The sequence below is a fragment of the Balaenoptera musculus genome, chromosome 18, assembly GCF_009873245.2.
Source record: "Balaenoptera musculus isolate JJ_BM4_2016_0621 chromosome 18, mBalMus1.pri.v3, whole genome shotgun sequence".
NCBI lineage: Eukaryota > Metazoa > Chordata > Mammalia > Artiodactyla > Balaenopteridae > Balaenoptera > Balaenoptera musculus.
In genome coordinates this window covers 65015763-65034909 of record NC_045802.1, presented here as the reverse complement: position 1 = coordinate 65034909, position 19147 = coordinate 65015763, and the positions used below count along the sequence as shown (strand labels likewise).

The following is a 19147-nucleotide window of genomic DNA, read 5'->3' as shown; positions in this document are numbered from 1 at the left end:
CTTCGTGTTTCTCATCTCAAGAGGGTGTTTTTCTGAGCTTCCCTTGATGGCCAGATAATTGTAGAGAATTAAAAAAAAACAACTCAAAATTAAAAAACAAAATCAGCAAGGTTTTCAAAGCAGAGGGCAGGATGGAAGATGAAGGCACAGGGCCTATGTTGCCCTTGGGTATATACCTGTAGGATAGTAATTACTCAATAAATATTCACTGAATTATGTTGGGTGGGTGAACCATAAGGAATGGCAGGAGCTTCTACTGTGCATATAATCCAGTCTCTAAAACAATCCCTGAAAGTCATACATCTTTAAGAAGCAGAACAAAAGAGAACAGAAGCAGAGCCCAGGAAGAGAAGGTCAGTTCAACGCTCCATCATCACAGCAACTGTGTATGGGGTCTCTGGGAAGCACTCCACACGCACTGACTTATTTAGTCCTCACAGCAGCTCGATGAGTTGGTCCTGTCAGCTGCCTTGTAAGGGGGAGAAGACTGAAGAGCACAGAGATGGGATTCCGTGGCCTGTGCTCTTCCTCATTATTCTGTACTGCCTGCTTGGTTAATCATTTATTAAGGGTTGAATTCTAAAAGGTTCCCCAGAGCATCAATACACCCTGTAATTCTCAAAGCTCCACAGTTTCACCAAGCCTTCCAGGGAGATAATCACCTTTGAAAAGGTAGCTTTATTTCCTACAGCAAAATTCCATTTTTAAGACACTTAAAATTTGTGTTTCTCTATAGGAACCTCTCCAGTGCTAAACTAATCATTTATCGTTTTGTTCTCAGTATTATGTGGTTATCAGTGGATAAAAATGTGGCACCTGAGGAAGTATGAGTCCAGAAATCTGTCTGGGTCAGTTATTAAATCACATGCACACAAAACAAATGAAAGAACAAACAAACCAACCCTGGTATCTGCTGAAAGTATCTGCTGAAAACACCTGCTGCTAAAAATATGCTCTATTGGGGGAAAACGGATCGACACTTTCATGCAATTTGAAAAAACTAATCAACTTAAAAGCAATTAAACTTAGGTGCCTTATAAAAAGAACATGTGAGAATGTTCTGATGTGCATACCTGAGGTACAACTGACATTTTCTTCCTTAAATGGTGAAATCCAATTACGGTTGTCAAGATCCCATCGATGGAAATTTCAGGTTCTAACAGTCTAAAAAGGGCAGCGATGAGGGAACTTGTTCCAGCTCCTGTTCTTCCCACAATGCCAACCTGTAAAGAGATCCATCGGGATTAAGAATTAACAATATGTAACAAACCTAGGAGAAACCCTGGCTGTTGAAGATGAATTTTTAACGTTCTATATAAAGAGTAGTCTGTAAGTTTCTCAACCATGGCACTGTTGACATTACAGGCTAGATAATTCATTGTTGGGGGGTCAGGGGCCTGTCCTGTGTATTACCGTAGGATGTTTAGCAGTAGCCATGGACTCTACCCACTAGATACCAGAAGCACCTCCCACATTTTGGCAACCAAAAATATCAGATACTGACAAATGTCCCCTGGTTGAGACCCCCTGGTCCCAAAAAGAGTTAAAAATAACAGAATCAATCTACTGGCAGTGAAAAGCTAGCAGACTCTGGCATGGACATATATACACTACCAAACGTAAAATAGATAGGTAGTGGGAAGCAGCCGCAAAGCACAGGGAGATCAGCTCGGTGCTTTGTGACCACCTAGAGGGGTGGGATAGGGAGGGTGGGAGGGAGGGAGATGCAAGAGGGAGGAGATATGGGGATATATGTATATGTATAGCTGATTCACTTTGTTATAAAGCAGAAACTGACACACCACTGTAAAGCAATTATACTCTAATAACGATGTTAAAAAAAAAAAAAATATATATATATAAAAAAGCTAGCAGTCTCCTAAGTCAGCAGTCCACACCCTTTTTGGCACCAGGGGCTGGTTTCGTGGAAGACAATTTCTCCACGGACAGGCGGGGTTGGAGGGGTGGGGGATGGTTCAGGCGGTAGGTAGTCCGAGCAAGCGATGGGGAGCGATGGGGAGCAGCAGATGAAGCCTCACTTGCTCACCCGCTGCTCACCTCCTGCCGTGCGGCCCGGCTCCCAACAGGCTGCGACTGGTACCAGTCTGCGGCCCGGGGGTTGGGGACCCCATCCTAAGTGGCCCATAAGAAGTTCACTTCTAAATTAGCTTTATTCCTACTGTCTAGGCATTTTGACCTTGAGAATTATGTGGGTAATTTTACAGAGATGTCAACAAATCAAGTAAGAAGTGTTATACATAAACAAGTACTCATTTTCTCAGGGATCTATTATTTAAGAGGAATTATTTTTTGGTAGAGAAACTAAATCACTTTCTGATGTTAAGTATCTTAATTATACCCTATCTTGAAAGGAAACATCTTAAAATTATAAAATGCAGGTCTCAGTGTCGTAAAAGACAGTAGCCAGCAGACAAAATACACATAATGAGATCAACAACAACACAAACAACATTTGCTACTTACATGGGACCTTTCCTCTGAGCAGTTCAAAAGGCATTTTATAAACAACTTAATACTTAACAATTGCTCCTTGGAAAGATACATGCAAGTTTCAGTCTAGTTATTAAAGCCAAAGTAGAGAGAAATTAAGTACATTAAGAATAAGATTAAGGAATCAATATAATGCAGGTAAAATGCTGGTCAGGAATAAAACTATACTGTAAAAACTGGCTTTTAAATGTGTGCATCCAAACATGTACTATACAGAAACTGGCCTTTTTTATCAATAAGCTTGCCCAACTCTGTGGTGGGAGCTTCCCAAGAGATGATTTCATTTCTATTCAGAAATTTGGAATCGATGTGGGCTGTAAGACATGCTTTCAATCATTTGTAAATTTATTCAGCAAATTTTTAAAACTCACGGCTTTAAACAGAGAAGAACTAAGTCTTTCTGAGCATGTAATCAGAATGCTGGGAACTTTTCATATTTTCTCATTTGAATGCCTCCAAAGTTTCGAATTTTTGTCTGTAAAATCAATCATAGCATTTCAAAAAAGAATTTATCTCTATAGAGATTAAATGTAAGAAAAGTGAGTTTAGCTAATTTTATTATTTTGTAGCCATTTTATACCTTATGTTAAACCTTAATATATGTAATATAGATGGGCCATTCTCTGCATATAGGCAGGCCCTAGTGCGTGTATATATGTATGACTCATGTGTTCTCTGTACAGGCAGACCTTGAACATACTGTGGATTTGGTTCCAGACGACCACAATAATGTGAATATCACCAAATAAAGCAAGTCATAAGAATTTTTTTGTTTCTCTGTACATATAAAAGTTGTGCTTACACTATACTGTAGCCTACTAAGTGTACAATAGCATTATATCTGAAAAACAATGTACATACCTTAATTTTCAAATACTTTATTGCTAAAAAAAGTGCTAACCATCATCTGAGACTTCATTGGGTTGTAGTAACATTAAAGAATGCTGACCACAGATCAACATAACAGATATAATAATATTGAAAAGATTTGGAATATTGCAAGAATTACCAAAATGTGACACAGAGACAGGGAGTGAACAAAGGGTATAAGAAAAATGGACTTGCTTGATGCAGCGTTGCCACAAATGTTCAATTTCTAAAAAATGCATGATCTGTGAAGCAAAATAAAACCAGGTATGCCTGTATTTCTGGGTGTTCTCATATGTAAACCAACACACATCAGGACACAGGCGAGAACTGTGTCTGTGAGAATGTGCATATGTTCCCATACTATCAGCTCTACTGAAACTGATCCATCTGTGCAAACTGGAACAATTGTAGACTCTGGGTAAATGGCAGAGATATGCAGGGGCACCGAGGGCTGCTCACAACCACAGGACTGTGAGTGCCTAAGAAAAAGGCAACTCAGAGAAAATCTGCTCTGGCTATTTCTACCATTCAGTTATCAAAATACACTCTGGAAGTCTTTCCCAGGACACCAATGGGTTTTTCCAATTGCCCGTGGAGAGTGTCACCAGTATCAGTAAGTCTACATTCCTAACACCAAAGACACTTGGAGACAGTCTTATTTCAGTGTTTTGTGACATACCCATTCTATTTTCTCAAACAGGCCAGGGTTGGCCTCTAACACACCAACTTGTTAGACATTTGCACCTGGATCTCTCTTCATACGTCAAACTCAACATGATCAACACCCAATGCCCCACACAAAACAGCTGCTTCCTCTGACTTCCCCTCTTTACTCTCATTACTTCTTTCTCAGGCTCATGGGCTCACAATGTCCACCTTACTTCCAGCTTTCCCTGAGTCCAGCATGGTGCCAAGCCCTGCAGATTCTACTCCTGCAATGTTTCATGACTCAATCCCTCACTGAGTCTCTTTCCTTTGAAACTCTTTCCTTAATCATAATCAGTGCAAATGAATTTGAAAAGTAAATTCTAGCTATACCCCAGCACTCTGATTAAAAACCATTCTTAAGATGTTGATGTTTTTACTTTCTAGACTTGTATGTTGATGTGTTCTTGAAGATACAAGCTCATATACTTAAACATGAACATACTGTTGTAATCTGCTTTCATTCAGTATTTCATAAAAGTGTTTATTTTAATGGCTACATAATATTACAGTATTTGTGATCATTTATTTAACAAACCCCCAATTTCTGGATAGGTAGATGGTCTCCAATATTTTGCTATTATAAATAACTGTTAAATATCATTGAAGCTAAATCTTTGCAAACAACCTTCATTATTTCCTTAAGAGAAATTCTTAGGTGTGCAACTGATAAGCAACAGGTATGAACATTTTCAGAGGAAGCTGTTACGTAGCGCCAACCTACCCTCCAGACATATGATAATATTTTGTTTTCCTTTTTTTTTTTTTTTTTTTTTTTTTTGGCCGTGCTGCATGGCTTGGGGGATTTTAGCTAACCATACAGGGATTGAACCCGGGCCAACAGCAGTGAAAGTGCTGGGTCTTCACCACTGGACTGCCAGGGAATTCCTGATACCGTTTTCTACTCCCAGTCGTAAACCTAGGTGCACATTCGCAAACCTAGGTGTTATAACTTTGTTTTAATTGACATCAGTTTGATTCCAAAAAGTGGAATCACTTTCCCTGACGTCTTGCCGGAGGCCCAGCAGCTACTGGCTCCCTGCCTTCTGCATCTGCCCACTCTGGTCCACGCGCACCCACTTCTCAGATTAAACTCCCGAAGGTGGCTCTGTGCCCTTCACTCCACCCCGGGAAGTCTCCACTACAAAACTGTCCCCGCTTACCTCTCCATCCTCCATCTCCACAAGGCAGCTTCCTTAGGGTTACTAGGTAGTTGTGATGGCTGAACGTGAAAATGTGTGCTATACACCTGGCAGTTCTTTTCCCTGAATGCTCTGCAGGTGCCTAGTTCTTCATTCACTGAATCAGGGCATCGTGCCTTTGCTCATGCTGGTCCCACCTCCCGGAATGCCTTCCACATGCATTTCCACCTGCTGAAACCCTAACCATATATCACTAAGTCTGCTTCACCGGCCTAATTCCTCAGAAATGCTCTCCCTGACCCCTCCTGTGGACTTCTCTCAACCCTAATAGACGTGATACCATCTTTTTCTAAAGTTCCATAAAAATGATGACCTCCTTCTATCTTACAAAGCTAATATGGCCTTTTCCTTATTTTTTCAACTGGACTGTATGTGTTGACACCATGATCTGTATTGGATTTGCCTTTGTATTATTTGTATTACCTGTGGTGTCCTGAGACAAAGAGGCATTATGTAGGGAGCTGAGATTTTTAACTCAAGCTGGAGAAATTTATGGAAAATTGATTACCATAGTATTTAGGTATATGATAAGTTGGACAGAGAAAAGACATGGCAGGTGGATCCTACCGCCATAAATACAATTGCAAATGGCCAACCTCACATTTTCACGGGGCAGACAACTGATACAGTATAAGTGGTTACGGTCATTTTACACACTATGAAAATGACAACAATCTTTGTCCAGGCATTTACTCTATGCTGGTCTCCATGCTGGGTGCTTTAAGTGTCTTATCTTGTTTAAGTTGTTCAACAACCCTAGAGGTTAGGTCCTATCACTTCCATTTTGCAAAAGAAAAGATTGAAACTTGGTAAGATTAATTAGTCTGCCTGAAATAATGGAGCCCGTAAGTCACAGGACGGGACTCAAATACACTTGCATCGGCCTCTTTTCCATTCTGCTGATGGCCTCCTTATCACCTGGATGGCCTGGCAGCTTATTATGCCCCTCTGTGTAGCTAGAAGAGAAAGCGGGGAGAGGTGTAGCTGCAGTTAAAAGAACAGGCCTACCACATGGATCCTATGCCAGACAGTTAAAGCATGACATGGACACAGGTACCCGAGCTCAGGTGGGCTGGCTGTCAGCAGGAAGAACTGGCACCCACAGCTGGGCTGGGAGAGAAACCTGCAGCTAAGTGGGCACACGGTGCCTGGGAAACAGGCCAGACAGACCCAGTGCCCTGCTTCGGGCAGCAAGAGTAATTTTTGATCCCATCAGGTGGTGGAAGAGCTGCACATACACTGCTACACTGGGCTGTCTCTGACTCCGGGCCCAGGCAGGGCCGAGCCTGTGGTGAAATACCTATAGTGCCCCCAGGAGGCTGGTGTGGGGAAGGCCAGACAGCAGGATGAAAACTGCCTGTGATGAAGACAGACTCCACTGAAAAGATGCAAATAAATGCACTGGAATTACACAGAATTAGATTATAATGTAAAGGCACGATTTGCAGAATATAAAAGTAAGTAAATTTGTAGGGTAAGTGGCACAAAACTTTCTAGAGCCGCATGCTAAGACACAAGAGGGGTTAGGTGATTCATGAGCTCAATTGCAAACTGTCAAAGGACATTTCTTGGAAATCACAGGTTATCAGTCATCAAAAATTGCCTATGGGAGAGAAACGACTCTACTGGGAGGTCTTGTTTAAATGTGATTCTGAGTCAAGAAGTCTGGGTGGGCCCGAGATTCTGCATTTCTAAGAAGCTCCAGGACCCACCAACCACCATGAGGCAGCTCACCACACAGGGAAAGAAATGCTGGGATCCCCATTCCGTGGTCGGTGTCCAAGAAAGATTCACCTACAATGTCACTGATCTAATCTGCATCCAAGAGGAACAAAGAGTCCCCCTGACACACTGACGAGGAACCCAACAGCAGATGCAGTGCTAAATCTTAAGCTGGATTTTAAAGAGGCAAATGGCTTAAACAAACCTTTTCTCTTGAGTTAATGACTGCTGTCAGGTCCTTCAATACCAGAGGCCCATCCAAGCTGTACCTTAAGTTAATATTTTGAAAGAAAATCTTTCCTTCATGGGGCCAGGCTGGTGGTAGACGATGAAAGAAGTATTTCCAGGGTGCTTCTTTCTCAAGGTCTGTATATTCAATCACTCTTTCTACTGAAATCATCTGCAACACATATGACATCACATGAGTTACGAAGGGAAGGTCTCGTTCATGGATGTTCAGAGATTGTAAATGAAGCATTCTGCTTTTATATCTTCACATCTGCGTTTCTATGGTTAAGAATATCTCAGGTCTTAGCAAACACAAAGGACAGAAGTAGGAGTTTGATGAAGCCTTTGATGATTTGCAAACTTGTTTATGGCCTTGTAACACTGTCCTTTACAGCTACTTCCTTCAACATTGTATTAAAATTAAAGAATTAGAGGAATGAAGGCAAAGATTTTATTGATCCACTTTTCACACCTGAGTAAAAAGCAAAAGAATTTTGTTAAAGAAAAGAATACTGATGGACGCCCGTCAGTAATGTGTTGCTACAGAAGGGCCATCGGTTATAGACGAGCAGGACTGGATGGTCACCACACCTCATTTTAATAATTAATCACGGGCTTCTCTGGTGGCGCAGTGGTTGAGAGTCTGCCTGCCAATGCAGGGCACACGGGTTCGAGCCCTGGTCTGGGAAGATCCCACATGCCGCGGAGCAGCTGGGCCCGTGAGCCACAACTACCGAGCCTGCGCATCTGGAGCCTGTGCTCCGCAACAAGAGAGGCCGCGATGGTGAGAGGCCCGCGCACCGCGATGAAGAGTGGCCCCCGCTCGCTGCAACTAGAGAAAGCCCTCGCACAGAAACGAAGACTCAACACAGTCATAAATAAATAAATAAATAAATAAAAGAGCGTGAATTTCTTTAAAAAAAAAAAAACAAACTGGGCTATTCATTTAAAAAAATAATAATAATAATAATCACTTTCTACTCTATTAGAAGAAAGAAATGGAAAGATTTTGTTTCTACTGTTTCTCTCCCTTTAGGAGAAGATGCTAATATTCAAAAGAGAGTATAATTTACATATCGACTAAGGCCTTTTAAACAACTTTAATTTGACACCTTTGATAGCTCATTCTGAGAGGGGGCTTATCCTACCAGAAAAAAGGGACACCAGCAAATTCAGGTGTTCAACACATACAAGATCAAATGCTAAAATGGGGGACAGAGGAACCTATTAATTAAATAAACAAACCTCAAAATACTGAATTCTTCTTTTACCAAAAATGAGGAATTACCCATTAAGAAACAAAAATAAACAAACCCCTAAGAAATTAGCTTATATTCTCTCCAGGATTTCAGAACCTCCCTCTTACAGAGACATTTATTATATTTGAAGACAGCTTGTGATGAATATAAAATCTGCTGATATGGCACACATAAGACTGAGAAAAAGACGTATATATTTTATTTTACATTAACTTTAAACAGATGGAAGAGGATATAAAAAATATCTCTTAACTATGACGTAAAAATAACAGTTTTACTATTTTACATAAGAATTGCTTTTATGCCATTTAATGGCAAGGAGACTTGAAAAAGCTAAGAACGATAAGATAAGATAAACATCACCATATTCTCAACTTTGACGCTTTGCCTGATGCACCACTGGATCATCCCCATGAGCGTGCGGGCAAGAGACAGTGCCAGGCCAACCTGCCCAGCATCCAAAGCTAAATGAGGAAGAAGAAGGGGAATAAAGTCAGTCTCATTCTCAACCCCTTGCTCAGCTCCTTCTGTCACTTTACCAAGAAGACCCCTTTACATATTTAAATCATTTCATACAATGATAGTACTACTCATACTTTTACTATCTGTTGATTGAGACCATAATACAGTGAAAAAAAAACCCACTATAAATTTAGAAAGACTGTTAGATGCGTGTATTAATCCCAACAGGATTGACATACATTTTTACAGTATTATATAGGTGAGGAATAATGTCATCATTCAGACTTTCGTCATTACGGTTTCAAGAATCATTATGTAATTTCACTTACTACGTCCAATGTAGCTACAGGTGAAACCACGAAAAACAAGGCAATGGGTTTTAAGAGCCAGTGCTTTTAAATCTAAAATACCACTCTCACTGTTTCTTATTCAGTGTTGTTACTATGGAGTAGTTAGGGATGGTGAGTTCATGGCACGCAGGCCAATACCTGCTCGTCTGGTACCCACACAGCAGAGGATACTGTCCTTTCCTACAGGGAATCTTTCTCACCTCAGTACCCACAACCAAGAGATCTGAGCAGCCCTAAAGCTAAAACCTAAAGTGCTCAGCTGAACAAAAAGCTTAATGGTAAACTTGGCTCTCTCCTCCCAACTATAGGACACTACCTGGAATGTTCAGAAGGTCAGCTTGCTACAGTTGCGAAGACCTCCACCCATTCAGAGAAAGAAAAAAAAAGATAAAAGGTCTCATCAAGACACAAATGACTTCACATGGACCACACTGTGGAATCACACGCTATAAATGCTATAATTTATTAGAACCAAACAGTGTATATTAGACAAGATGGCAAGAGTCTAATTTAATAACTGTAAACAAAGCTATAAACTGTAGGCATACCACAAACGTTCACATCTGTGCTTACTTTCTGCCAGAATCAGGGACACAAAGGCAACAACAGTGACAAGGACGGCACAGATGGCATCCAGACGCACAGGGAGCCATCAGGACGTAGTCAAAAGCAGTAACCAAGCCTCTGGATTTGTGAACCGTAATAAGCATAACGAATAAGTAGAAAAACCACGTTAGCTGCTTCTAATGAGGGACAGCATTTTGCTCAGTTGAGCTACACAAGATTTTACACGAGGTAGGACAGCAAAGCTCCACACCCAAGGAGCCTGAAGACTCCAGAAAGCTAGGTTTTGACAGAAGACAACATATGGTACACATAGGAATCAGTCCAGGGGCTTTGTGGGAAGCATGCACTGAAAAATTCAACCCACAGGTTATAAACGGAAATACAATCATAATAAAGAACATGGAAAAATGGTCTCATCGGTACATTTCCTGCAGTGCTGGGCCTCAAAGTGAGGCTTATCCTCTCACATGTCAACTGTTCCCTTTTCTCCAGTAGCACAGAGCTCAGCTCACACTGTTTCCAGCACCTTCTGCACTTACTGCGGGGCCCCGCATAGCGTTTGTTCTTACGAGCCAGTATCTAAACGACCACCAACTAACAGGATCTGCATGTGGCTTTCAAAATGCCACTTTATCTTCAAAATACAATAAAGATTGGATAACTGAGCCAGGATTTTATAGACTTAGAGGAAATTCTGAAATTTCTACCTAGAAAAAACTTCACTGATACAAAGAATAATAAACATCAAGTGGGCGGCGAATCAGGAAATTATTTTCCTCAATCACATCTGCTGCCCTTCATGCTGTGAAAAGAGAGTCAGTAAACTACAGCCTGGGGGCCAAAAACGGCCCACCACCTGTTCCGAAAATAAAGTTTTATTGGAACACAGCCATGGCCATTTGCTGATGTATTATCTTTGTCTGTCTTTGTGCTAAAACAGGAAAGTTGAAAAGTTACAACAGAGACAGTATGGCAAACACAGCCTAAAATATTACTCTCTGGCTCTTTGCAAAAAAAAAGTTTGCTGACTCCTGCCCTAAAGGGACAGAAGGCCACAGGTCACAGTGATGGAAGGACAACATAAGCCAGTGAGGGGAGAAAAGCAGGGGGTGTGACGGGAAGAGAGAAGCACAGAGGGGAGGCTGAGAGGAAGGGGTCGGGAGGAGGACGTGGGGAGGCAGAGAGAGGTGTGGGCCAGTGAGGCCACCTGACAAGGACTCAAGCCTCAGAAGGCAGCACATCCCATCCTTTGAAATCATTTCCAGAAACTTACAGACCTGAATGCAAGTCCTGGTGTGTGTCGAACACTTCCTGAAACTTCTGTTCAGCATTGTTTGCCCGGATGGTCCAGAGTCCCCGGAGAGAAGATGCTACGTGGGAAAACACTAGGCTCTGTGCTGGGGAAGCAGAGACAGACAAACGACAGAGAAAGTTAGGGAGGCTGGACGCAAGGAAACCAACTGCCTCTCGTGCTCTGTGGTTGCACATCCTGCCAAAGGGCTTCCTGGAGGGCTGCCTGGGAGAAGAGGGATGAGGCCGCTTCTGTAGAGGGTCCTCCGCATGAAGCCTCAAGCTCACACCTGCTCACACCTGCTCACGCCAAGCTGCACTTTAATGACCTGGAAACGAAGATTCTCTCTGAACCTATCTTTGACCAGATTCAAATCACAGCTAGATTTAGATAAAGAAATTCTTTACTAGCTCATTCATCAAGGTCCTCCTCAAACACGCTTCCCTCCAAATTCTTCCCTGATATCCCTCCAGTTGTTCACTAATTTTTTAAAAACTTAATGAAGTATAGTTGATTTGCAATAATGTGTTAGTTTCAGGTATATAGCATAGTGATTCAGTTTTTTTCTGATTATGTTCCATTATAGGTTATTACAAGTTACTGAATAGAATCCCCTGTGCTATACAGTAAATCCTTGTTGCTTACCTACTTTATGTATAGTAGTGTGTATCTGTTAATCCCATACTCCTAATTTGTTCCTCCCTCCCTCCCTGCCCGCTTTGGTAACCGTAAGTTTGTTTTCTATGTCTCTGAGTCTGTTTCTGTTTTGTATATATAGTCATTTGTATTATTTTTTAGATTCCACATATAAGTGATACCATATAGTATTTATACTGCCCTTCTCTGACTTACTTTACTAAGAATAATATTCTCTAGGTCCAACCATTTTGCTGCAAATGGCAATATTTCATTCTTTTTCATGGCTGAGTAACTAGTGTCCACTAATTTTTGAGTCAGCAGCATTTTTAAATTTAATTCTCTGTGAGAGTCCTCACCACACTGAATTTTGATGAGCATCTATGTGTTGTCTCCACCTTAGATTAGTAACTTAAGGGCTGGGATAAAATCGGCATATCCCCCAAACTGGAACAGTGCCAGGCACAGGACATGGGTGAGATAAGAAGGTGAACGGACAGTCTGCTGTCTCCCTGCATCCTGGGACTTTCCCTGAACCTGCATCAAGAGCCTCTCTGCAGGTCACGGAGCCTGGGTATCGCACTGCCCTTGTGCCCACAGGACCCGGGCAGCCGAGGCGTCTCTGAATAGTCTTGACTCCACTCCATGAACCTGATGGATGTTTTTATTAACTGCCTGCTGGATACTTGAGGCTTCTGGAGGTCACTCTGCATGTGACACTCACATCGCTCTTTTAGAATCTGACCGTGGCCTTAGTGTCCATTCTCTTTTGAGTGACGTCATGTGGGTTTGGGGCCTGGTGTCACTTGACTGGCCATTCATTTCCTGCCATCTTCTCTAAGAGCACACTGAACACGAGCACCAGGGTCTGGCTCCTGCACATCAGGGAACAGGTGGGCTTCAGGCTGCTGGGCAGGGAGGACCCTTACGATTTCCATTCCCCACCGTGAACTAGGCTATAACCTACTGTTGTCAGGGACAGAGTGAGTCTGTGACCTTGGATATGGCTTCATCATTAGGGCACTGCCAAATGAGTAAAGTTGGCTAGAGAAAGGCAACCAAACTTCATCCTGGTTTTATGTACTGCTCCCTGACTGACCACTGCTATGCTCGCTTTTGCAAAAATATGCAAAAAAAAACCCCATTATAATCAGCTGCAGATTTGTCATTAAGATGACAAAAGTTAACCTAGGCTTCCAGAGGCAGCTAGGCAGTAGGATCTGAAAATAAACCTCAGGACTTTAGTAGTTCTTCAGAGCACAAAAATGAAGCAGGTTTATGTCGTCTGGCCACAGCAATCAGGCGTCCTTCTTTTTGCTAGTAGCTCTAGCAGTGGCCTGAAGACACACTAACAGTTACTGCATAGAGAAAACAGCAGTGTTATTATTTATGACACAGACCCACTATCTAGAGAGAAAACATAAACAGTTCTAATGAACTGACCACCACATTTAGTTATCTGGGGGAGTGGAGGAGGGAGTATACAGACTGAACTTACGGTCTAACACTGTCACAGCCTACTAGGGTGCCGAAACACAAATACTCCACAGGAGCTGTGCCCAAGTTTTCAAAACCCCCATAACACACACTGAAAAATTCCTGCACTGATTCTTTTTTTTTTTTTTTTTCCTGCACTGATTCTTTAAAAAAGCCTCAGGAGGTGCCCTTCTCTCCACTTTCATGTGGATGGGAGGTGGTCCTCGCCCCAGGCGAAAAACCTCTGTCAAGCATTCCTTCTGGAGCAACTCCTCTTTGAATGTACCACGTCTGCTTCGCAACAAGACTACGGAATGACTCCATTTCACGAGCGGCCTCAAATCATAAAACATCTGAAGCCTCGCGCACACAGAAGACCAGATGGAGCTCATCACTTCCTCTCCTGCTTCCCCAGGTCCTGTCATCCTACCAAGTCACACGGGCAGAACAGCGCACACATTGGGACTCTAGCGCTCCACGGTCCATTCAAACACGTCACAAAACCAGACCTCACGGGGCTTTAGCTGGTTCTCTTGATGACTGAAACTTTTTTCCACAGCTTTTATGAAACTGATGCCCACTTTCCTTTACGTAAACACTTAGGATAAATGCCTCTTAAGAATTTATTACTTTAAAAAAAAACACACAAACACCACAACAAAAAAACTCCTTTGTCTTGATGAATTTAGATTTTTTTTCCACTTAGTAGATACGAAGAACCTTGGGATCAATATGCTTCCCTTCTTGGCTTGGTTTCTAGAAAGTTAAGTTGGTATTAATTTGCAATAACTACCCATGGTTGGAATTTCTGATGTAAATACCTTCCTTCCTAACTTTTTGGCTATTGTCCTTATACGTTTTTAAAAAATATATAACAATTCTACTTTCCTTACAATTTTTTGTTTTAATATTAACGAAATATGTTTGTCCATTAATAGTGAGATAAGCTCTGAATTATTTCATCCTCTCTGATTACCTGCAGAATAGAATAATTAATCGTAAAATGTGTTTCCCATTATTCTAAAACTAGGAAGTTGAATGGAGTAATAAACTAAATGCGTACTCAACGGATTCCCCCTCCTGTGTCCTTCTAAGGGGATTATTTTCAGCAGCCATTTATATGAACAGCTTTGGGGAAGGGGGACCACAAACAGGGTGGTATCACACCAAACACTGGTGATGACACACGCACACCTGAAAATAACAGCACTTACCTTTTCAAAGCATTTGACAAGCGCAACTTAATTGCCATCTTTGAACATGAGAAAGAATGTATTTTTCAAATATATTACTTCTGAAATATATTACTTCTGACATATGTTTCCTGATGTCTCCTTTCCTTTTCCTAATCTTTTCCTTTCCTCGTCACTTCTAGTAACTTTGGGAGAAGAAAAATCCCCTATTTTCCTTCTTCATTAGTTCCAACATGATGAAATGTCTGTTTTTTAGAAAAATGTTTACCGAGTGGCTCCTCTACGTGAGGAAGTACGTCATGAACAAGACAGAAACGGTCCCTGTCCTCATGGTGCTCACATTTTGTCCTCCTTGTGCTAAAATGCCAAGCTGCAGCTGACCCGCCACCAGCTCCATTTGCCTTAAGGGCCACACGGACTCACAGGGGCCATAATATCCAATTACCTAATGTTAACTTAGTGCGAAATTCCAGAAGACAGAGTCTGCAGAACTTCAGGGGTCTGGTTCATTACAGCGTAAATGGAAGCCAGCCCGAGTTGCCATCCCAACCCGAGAGCCCCGGGCACTCACTTGCACATTCCAGGCGTTTGACATCTCCTGACGTCTCTAAGAAATACTGCCGAAGAACAAAGAAAATGATGCCAAGGGGAACCAGGGGTATCGCAGTCCAAGGAATCACAGCCACCATCACGCCTGCAGCGTGCACCATCACACCCGTCACAAGGAGAAATGTCTAAAATAGCAAAAAGAGACACAGAGGTCTCCTTGTCAAGGATTCTTTTCAAAGATAAACTTGGCTGTTTTGTTAGGATTACATTCCTTTCCTTGAAAGACTTGTTGGAATGGTAGGGAATGCTTTCCCATCCAAAGAAATAAAATTATAGGTGGTCCTCATATTTACTTATTGCATGTGTCAAACACTATAAGAACTTGCTAGGTATTAGCTCTTGTGATACACTCAGTAGCCCTATGAGGCAGGCATTACTATTCTTCACAGATGAGAATATTCGAGACTCAGAGTAGGACTTGAATCCCAAACTATCATGAGTCAGTAGGTGTTACTAGAGAGATGAGCAAGCAGGTATCACAGACGAGGAATTGAGAAGCTTCATCTATACCTGTAGGGATAAAGAAGTGGTTAATTACAAATTCAGTGTCCAGAAAAGTCTGAAAAAATTCAAATGTTGACCTTTGGAAGTAGGAATTCCTCTTTCTTTCTTGGTTTTCTAACCATAGTTAGTATTTACTGAGTGCTGAATGTGTACAGGGCTGTACATTTAATACTTCACGTGTATTTACTTAGTTGATCCTCACAATAGCCCTATCGAGTAATAGTATTATCTCACCTTACAGATGGAGACACTGAGGCAGAGGGAGAGGAAAAGCAACTTGGTCAAGATGGCAAAGCACAAGTCACGGAGCTGGAGAGCCCAGGTTACGAGCCATTATGACATATTTAAGCTTGCTCCCAACTTTCTATCACTATGCTAAGTATTTAAAATGTCCATTTCAAAGGCTAATGATTATAACAACAGCAGATGCCATTTACCAGGTGTTTACTGTATGCAAGGCCCTGTGCTAAGGGTTCCATGAACAGTCACTTAATCTTCATCTCATCCCATGAGGTGATTTTATCTCAGGAAATGATCTTGGCTTAAAAAGACAGCAGACAGAATAGAAACCCAAGGCATTGAAGGATGCTGATTTAAGCATCCATCTTTATCAGGAGAAGTATGATATCATGGTGTACAGCTTCAGGCGACAGGAATGCAATCAGCACTTAGCATCTGCCTGCTGTGAAAGCGGGGTGGGGTGGGAGGGACGTGCAGATTCACATAGCCTGAGCCAAGGCCTCTGAATTTTACAGTCTCAGATGGATACAGATCCACGGTGACCTGTACAAGTCACAGAGCGCTGGGGAAACACAGGGAAGAATGTGTGAACACTTTTTTGAGGATTCTAAGAGACTGACAACTGAATTTCACAGGCTGGTTTAACAAACAGAAAGAGTGGCATGAATAAGTTGCAGGTAGCAATCACATTTGATGGAAATTTTGACCAAAAAGGAGCTGGGCTGGGAAGGTTGAGATGCTTGTCCGAGTTAACAGCAGTTGTTCTGTGTCCTCTCAGCGCCAGCACCTGCATCCTGCGCTCTCCGGCGCAGGGCCCTCCCCGCCTTGTCACCCAGGGCAGCTGGCCCCACGTCTCTGAGGGGCGGGTTAGCGGGGTAATGCCTGTATCACAGAGATGCAGGTGATCGTTTCACAGCTCTTCCAAATCAGTTTTCTCAGGGGATCCTCACAACCATCTTGTGAATAAGAACAGTAAGAACTGTCCTTTCCATTTACAGATTGAGAAACATGAAGCTGGGAGGTAAGTAGTTGTCCTAATTTTTCCCGGGAAGTTAGTGTGTTCCTTAGAGAAAGCCAGGAACTGTTCATACTCAGGAAATCCCAGAGCCACAGCTGCAGGCAGGAGGAGCCTGGAAGGAGGAGGAAGCTTCCAGAACTGTGACTTTATGACCAGGAGCCCTTGTGAACCAACCTGCATTATCTGGATGTAGACCCATGTGCTTTTCCTGTTTCTCCCAGTCTCTGCCGTGGTATCAGTATAAAACTCAGAGTGAAGAGGAATGGAATTCTGAAGGAACAATTTCAATCGTTAAGTGGAGAAAAATAGGGCTGTCTGACCTCTCTCCTATTATACCTACAGCTGAACAATTTCTTACAGCCACCGGATTAACTGATGCATCCCACTCTGCTACACCCTTCATGCTCACGGGGAGGGTCCTTCCAGCTCCTTCTATGTCTAGCCTTAAGTAAAGTCACTTGGCTTGCCATTGTTGGTTGTCAGGAAAAAAACCTGCTGAAATGTCAATTAGGAAAAAATCCAAATTACAGTTTTTTAGCAGATTCACATCATTTGATTGGACAATTCACCAGTGTCAATAATCTGGCTCTCCCCAGGTGAGGGCCTTTTATGACTAACCCAGCCCGGCAGATTACCTGGGAAGCAGAGGTAAGATCAAAACAAAGGGCTCCATGGGAGCTGTGCCAACACCTTTCTTTGGGTACCCGTTAAAGACTGGTAACTGTTGCTCCCCAGTTAGGTTAGGTCCTTCAGATTTCACGCCCCTAAATTCTGAAGCAATTCAAAGAGGCTTTCTCCAAGAGTTTTATTTGTACTTGTTGGACATACTATAGCCATCCTCATTGTGGATTGGATATTATATTATAAAAATATACAAAATATATATTTTTCATAAAAAATATATACGTATACAATACAATGTATGGGTTTACATTTATATGTATCTATGTATATATACATGTGAATCTTTTATGCCAGCTGTCTCAAACTCTTTATAGAAGTTGGTAGAAGACAAAAATAGTATCTAAGCAAAAAGTCAACATCTGAAGAAGGAAACGAAAGATTCTGATGCATGATAAACAACCCTTCCTTGAAGTCAATCTCATTTCTCCCTCCACATTCCCAGAATTCCAAGGAGCCTAATCCAAGCTGCACACACAATTCCCCCCATCTGATTGGATTTCAGGCCCATATGATGACCCACCTCACCATGGTCAGTGCTTCTGTACCTCTGTCACACTATGGCACAGAGATGATGATGTGTACACAGCAAGAAGCATGTTGACCTAGAAGCAAGTGACCCAAGTCCTGATGCCCCAAGAAATAAGGGGAATCATTATGTTGATATGCTTATAACCCATTTGGAGCACACCAATTGGGAAATTCTATCCAAAGTCTATGAAACCACATGAACAAATACAAAAACTTCTTAGATGAAATCTTTCACTTGAGAGTACATGGTGATTTTTCACAATTCAGAATAATTCTTTAGTTTGCAGAGAATGACAACCTACACCTGGAGTGGAAATTCCATTAGTCACGTATTGTACTGAGACAGGGTTTAGGGCTAAGCTTCTTGAATATTAACAGGGAGGGTAAGACCCTACGGCTACTCTCAATCTTAGTAAAAACTGGGATATACCAACAACATAAAAGGATGGTGGTTGGAATTAAATAAGATAATGTATACAAAGGGGTTACCAGCTCATATATAACAAATATAAACTGTAACTCCATCATTACCACCCTTCAGTATGCTCTGCGTGCCAGCAGCCAGGGGGAAGAGAGGAGGTGTATTAATAGACTTACAGGCCCAAAGAATCTTATGAATCTCAGAAGTTGGACCTTAAGAGGCAGCTCATTCTAACCACTAGAACAGCTTAGTACTATGCAAAGATGTATCAGAGCAGGTGCTATTTTTCCTAGATGAGGTAATGATGTCACATGTACCAAAGGGATTGTGGCTTTTCTCTGATCACAGCGAAAAACGTATCTGAGGTCAATTTTGTTTGAAGATGCACTTTTAAAGTAATATGACCAATAAACCTCATGCCTACTACAATTTCTGTCCTCTCTGTATTTTCTTCCCAAGTCTAGGTCTTCCAAAGATTGATAACCTTAGGCATATGGCAGCAAGTCAACATTTTTTGAGATGTTTGTTTTCTTATTCCATATCTTCTTTCTGTTTCAAGTTTTGCTTTTTCTTGGTGAAGACTTACTGTTATGAAACTACTGAGCATTTATGGGAGACTAAGGGAAAACATGGTGGACTTCTGAACCAATAAAACCAAACCACATTATTCA

At 41.9% G+C, this 19147-nt stretch overlaps 1 protein-coding gene across 1 annotated transcript in view; it reads right to left on the bottom strand.

The window, feature by feature from the left end:
- LOC118884069 (multidrug resistance-associated protein 4-like) overlaps positions 1-19147 on the bottom strand; it is a 130630-nt gene that overhangs the window by 44590 nt on the left and 66893 nt on the right. Inside the window, exons 13-17 of the mRNA XM_036831384.1 lie at positions 15044-15206; positions 11154-11273; positions 8861-8961; positions 7216-7410; positions 1074-1223 (exon numbers count right to left, since the gene is read on the bottom strand). Coding sequence (XP_036687279.1) covers positions 1074-1223; positions 7216-7410; positions 8861-8961; positions 11154-11273; positions 15044-15206 — 729 coding nt within the window. The remainder of the gene's footprint in view (positions 1-1073; positions 1224-7215; positions 7411-8860; positions 8962-11153; positions 11274-15043; positions 15207-19147) is intronic.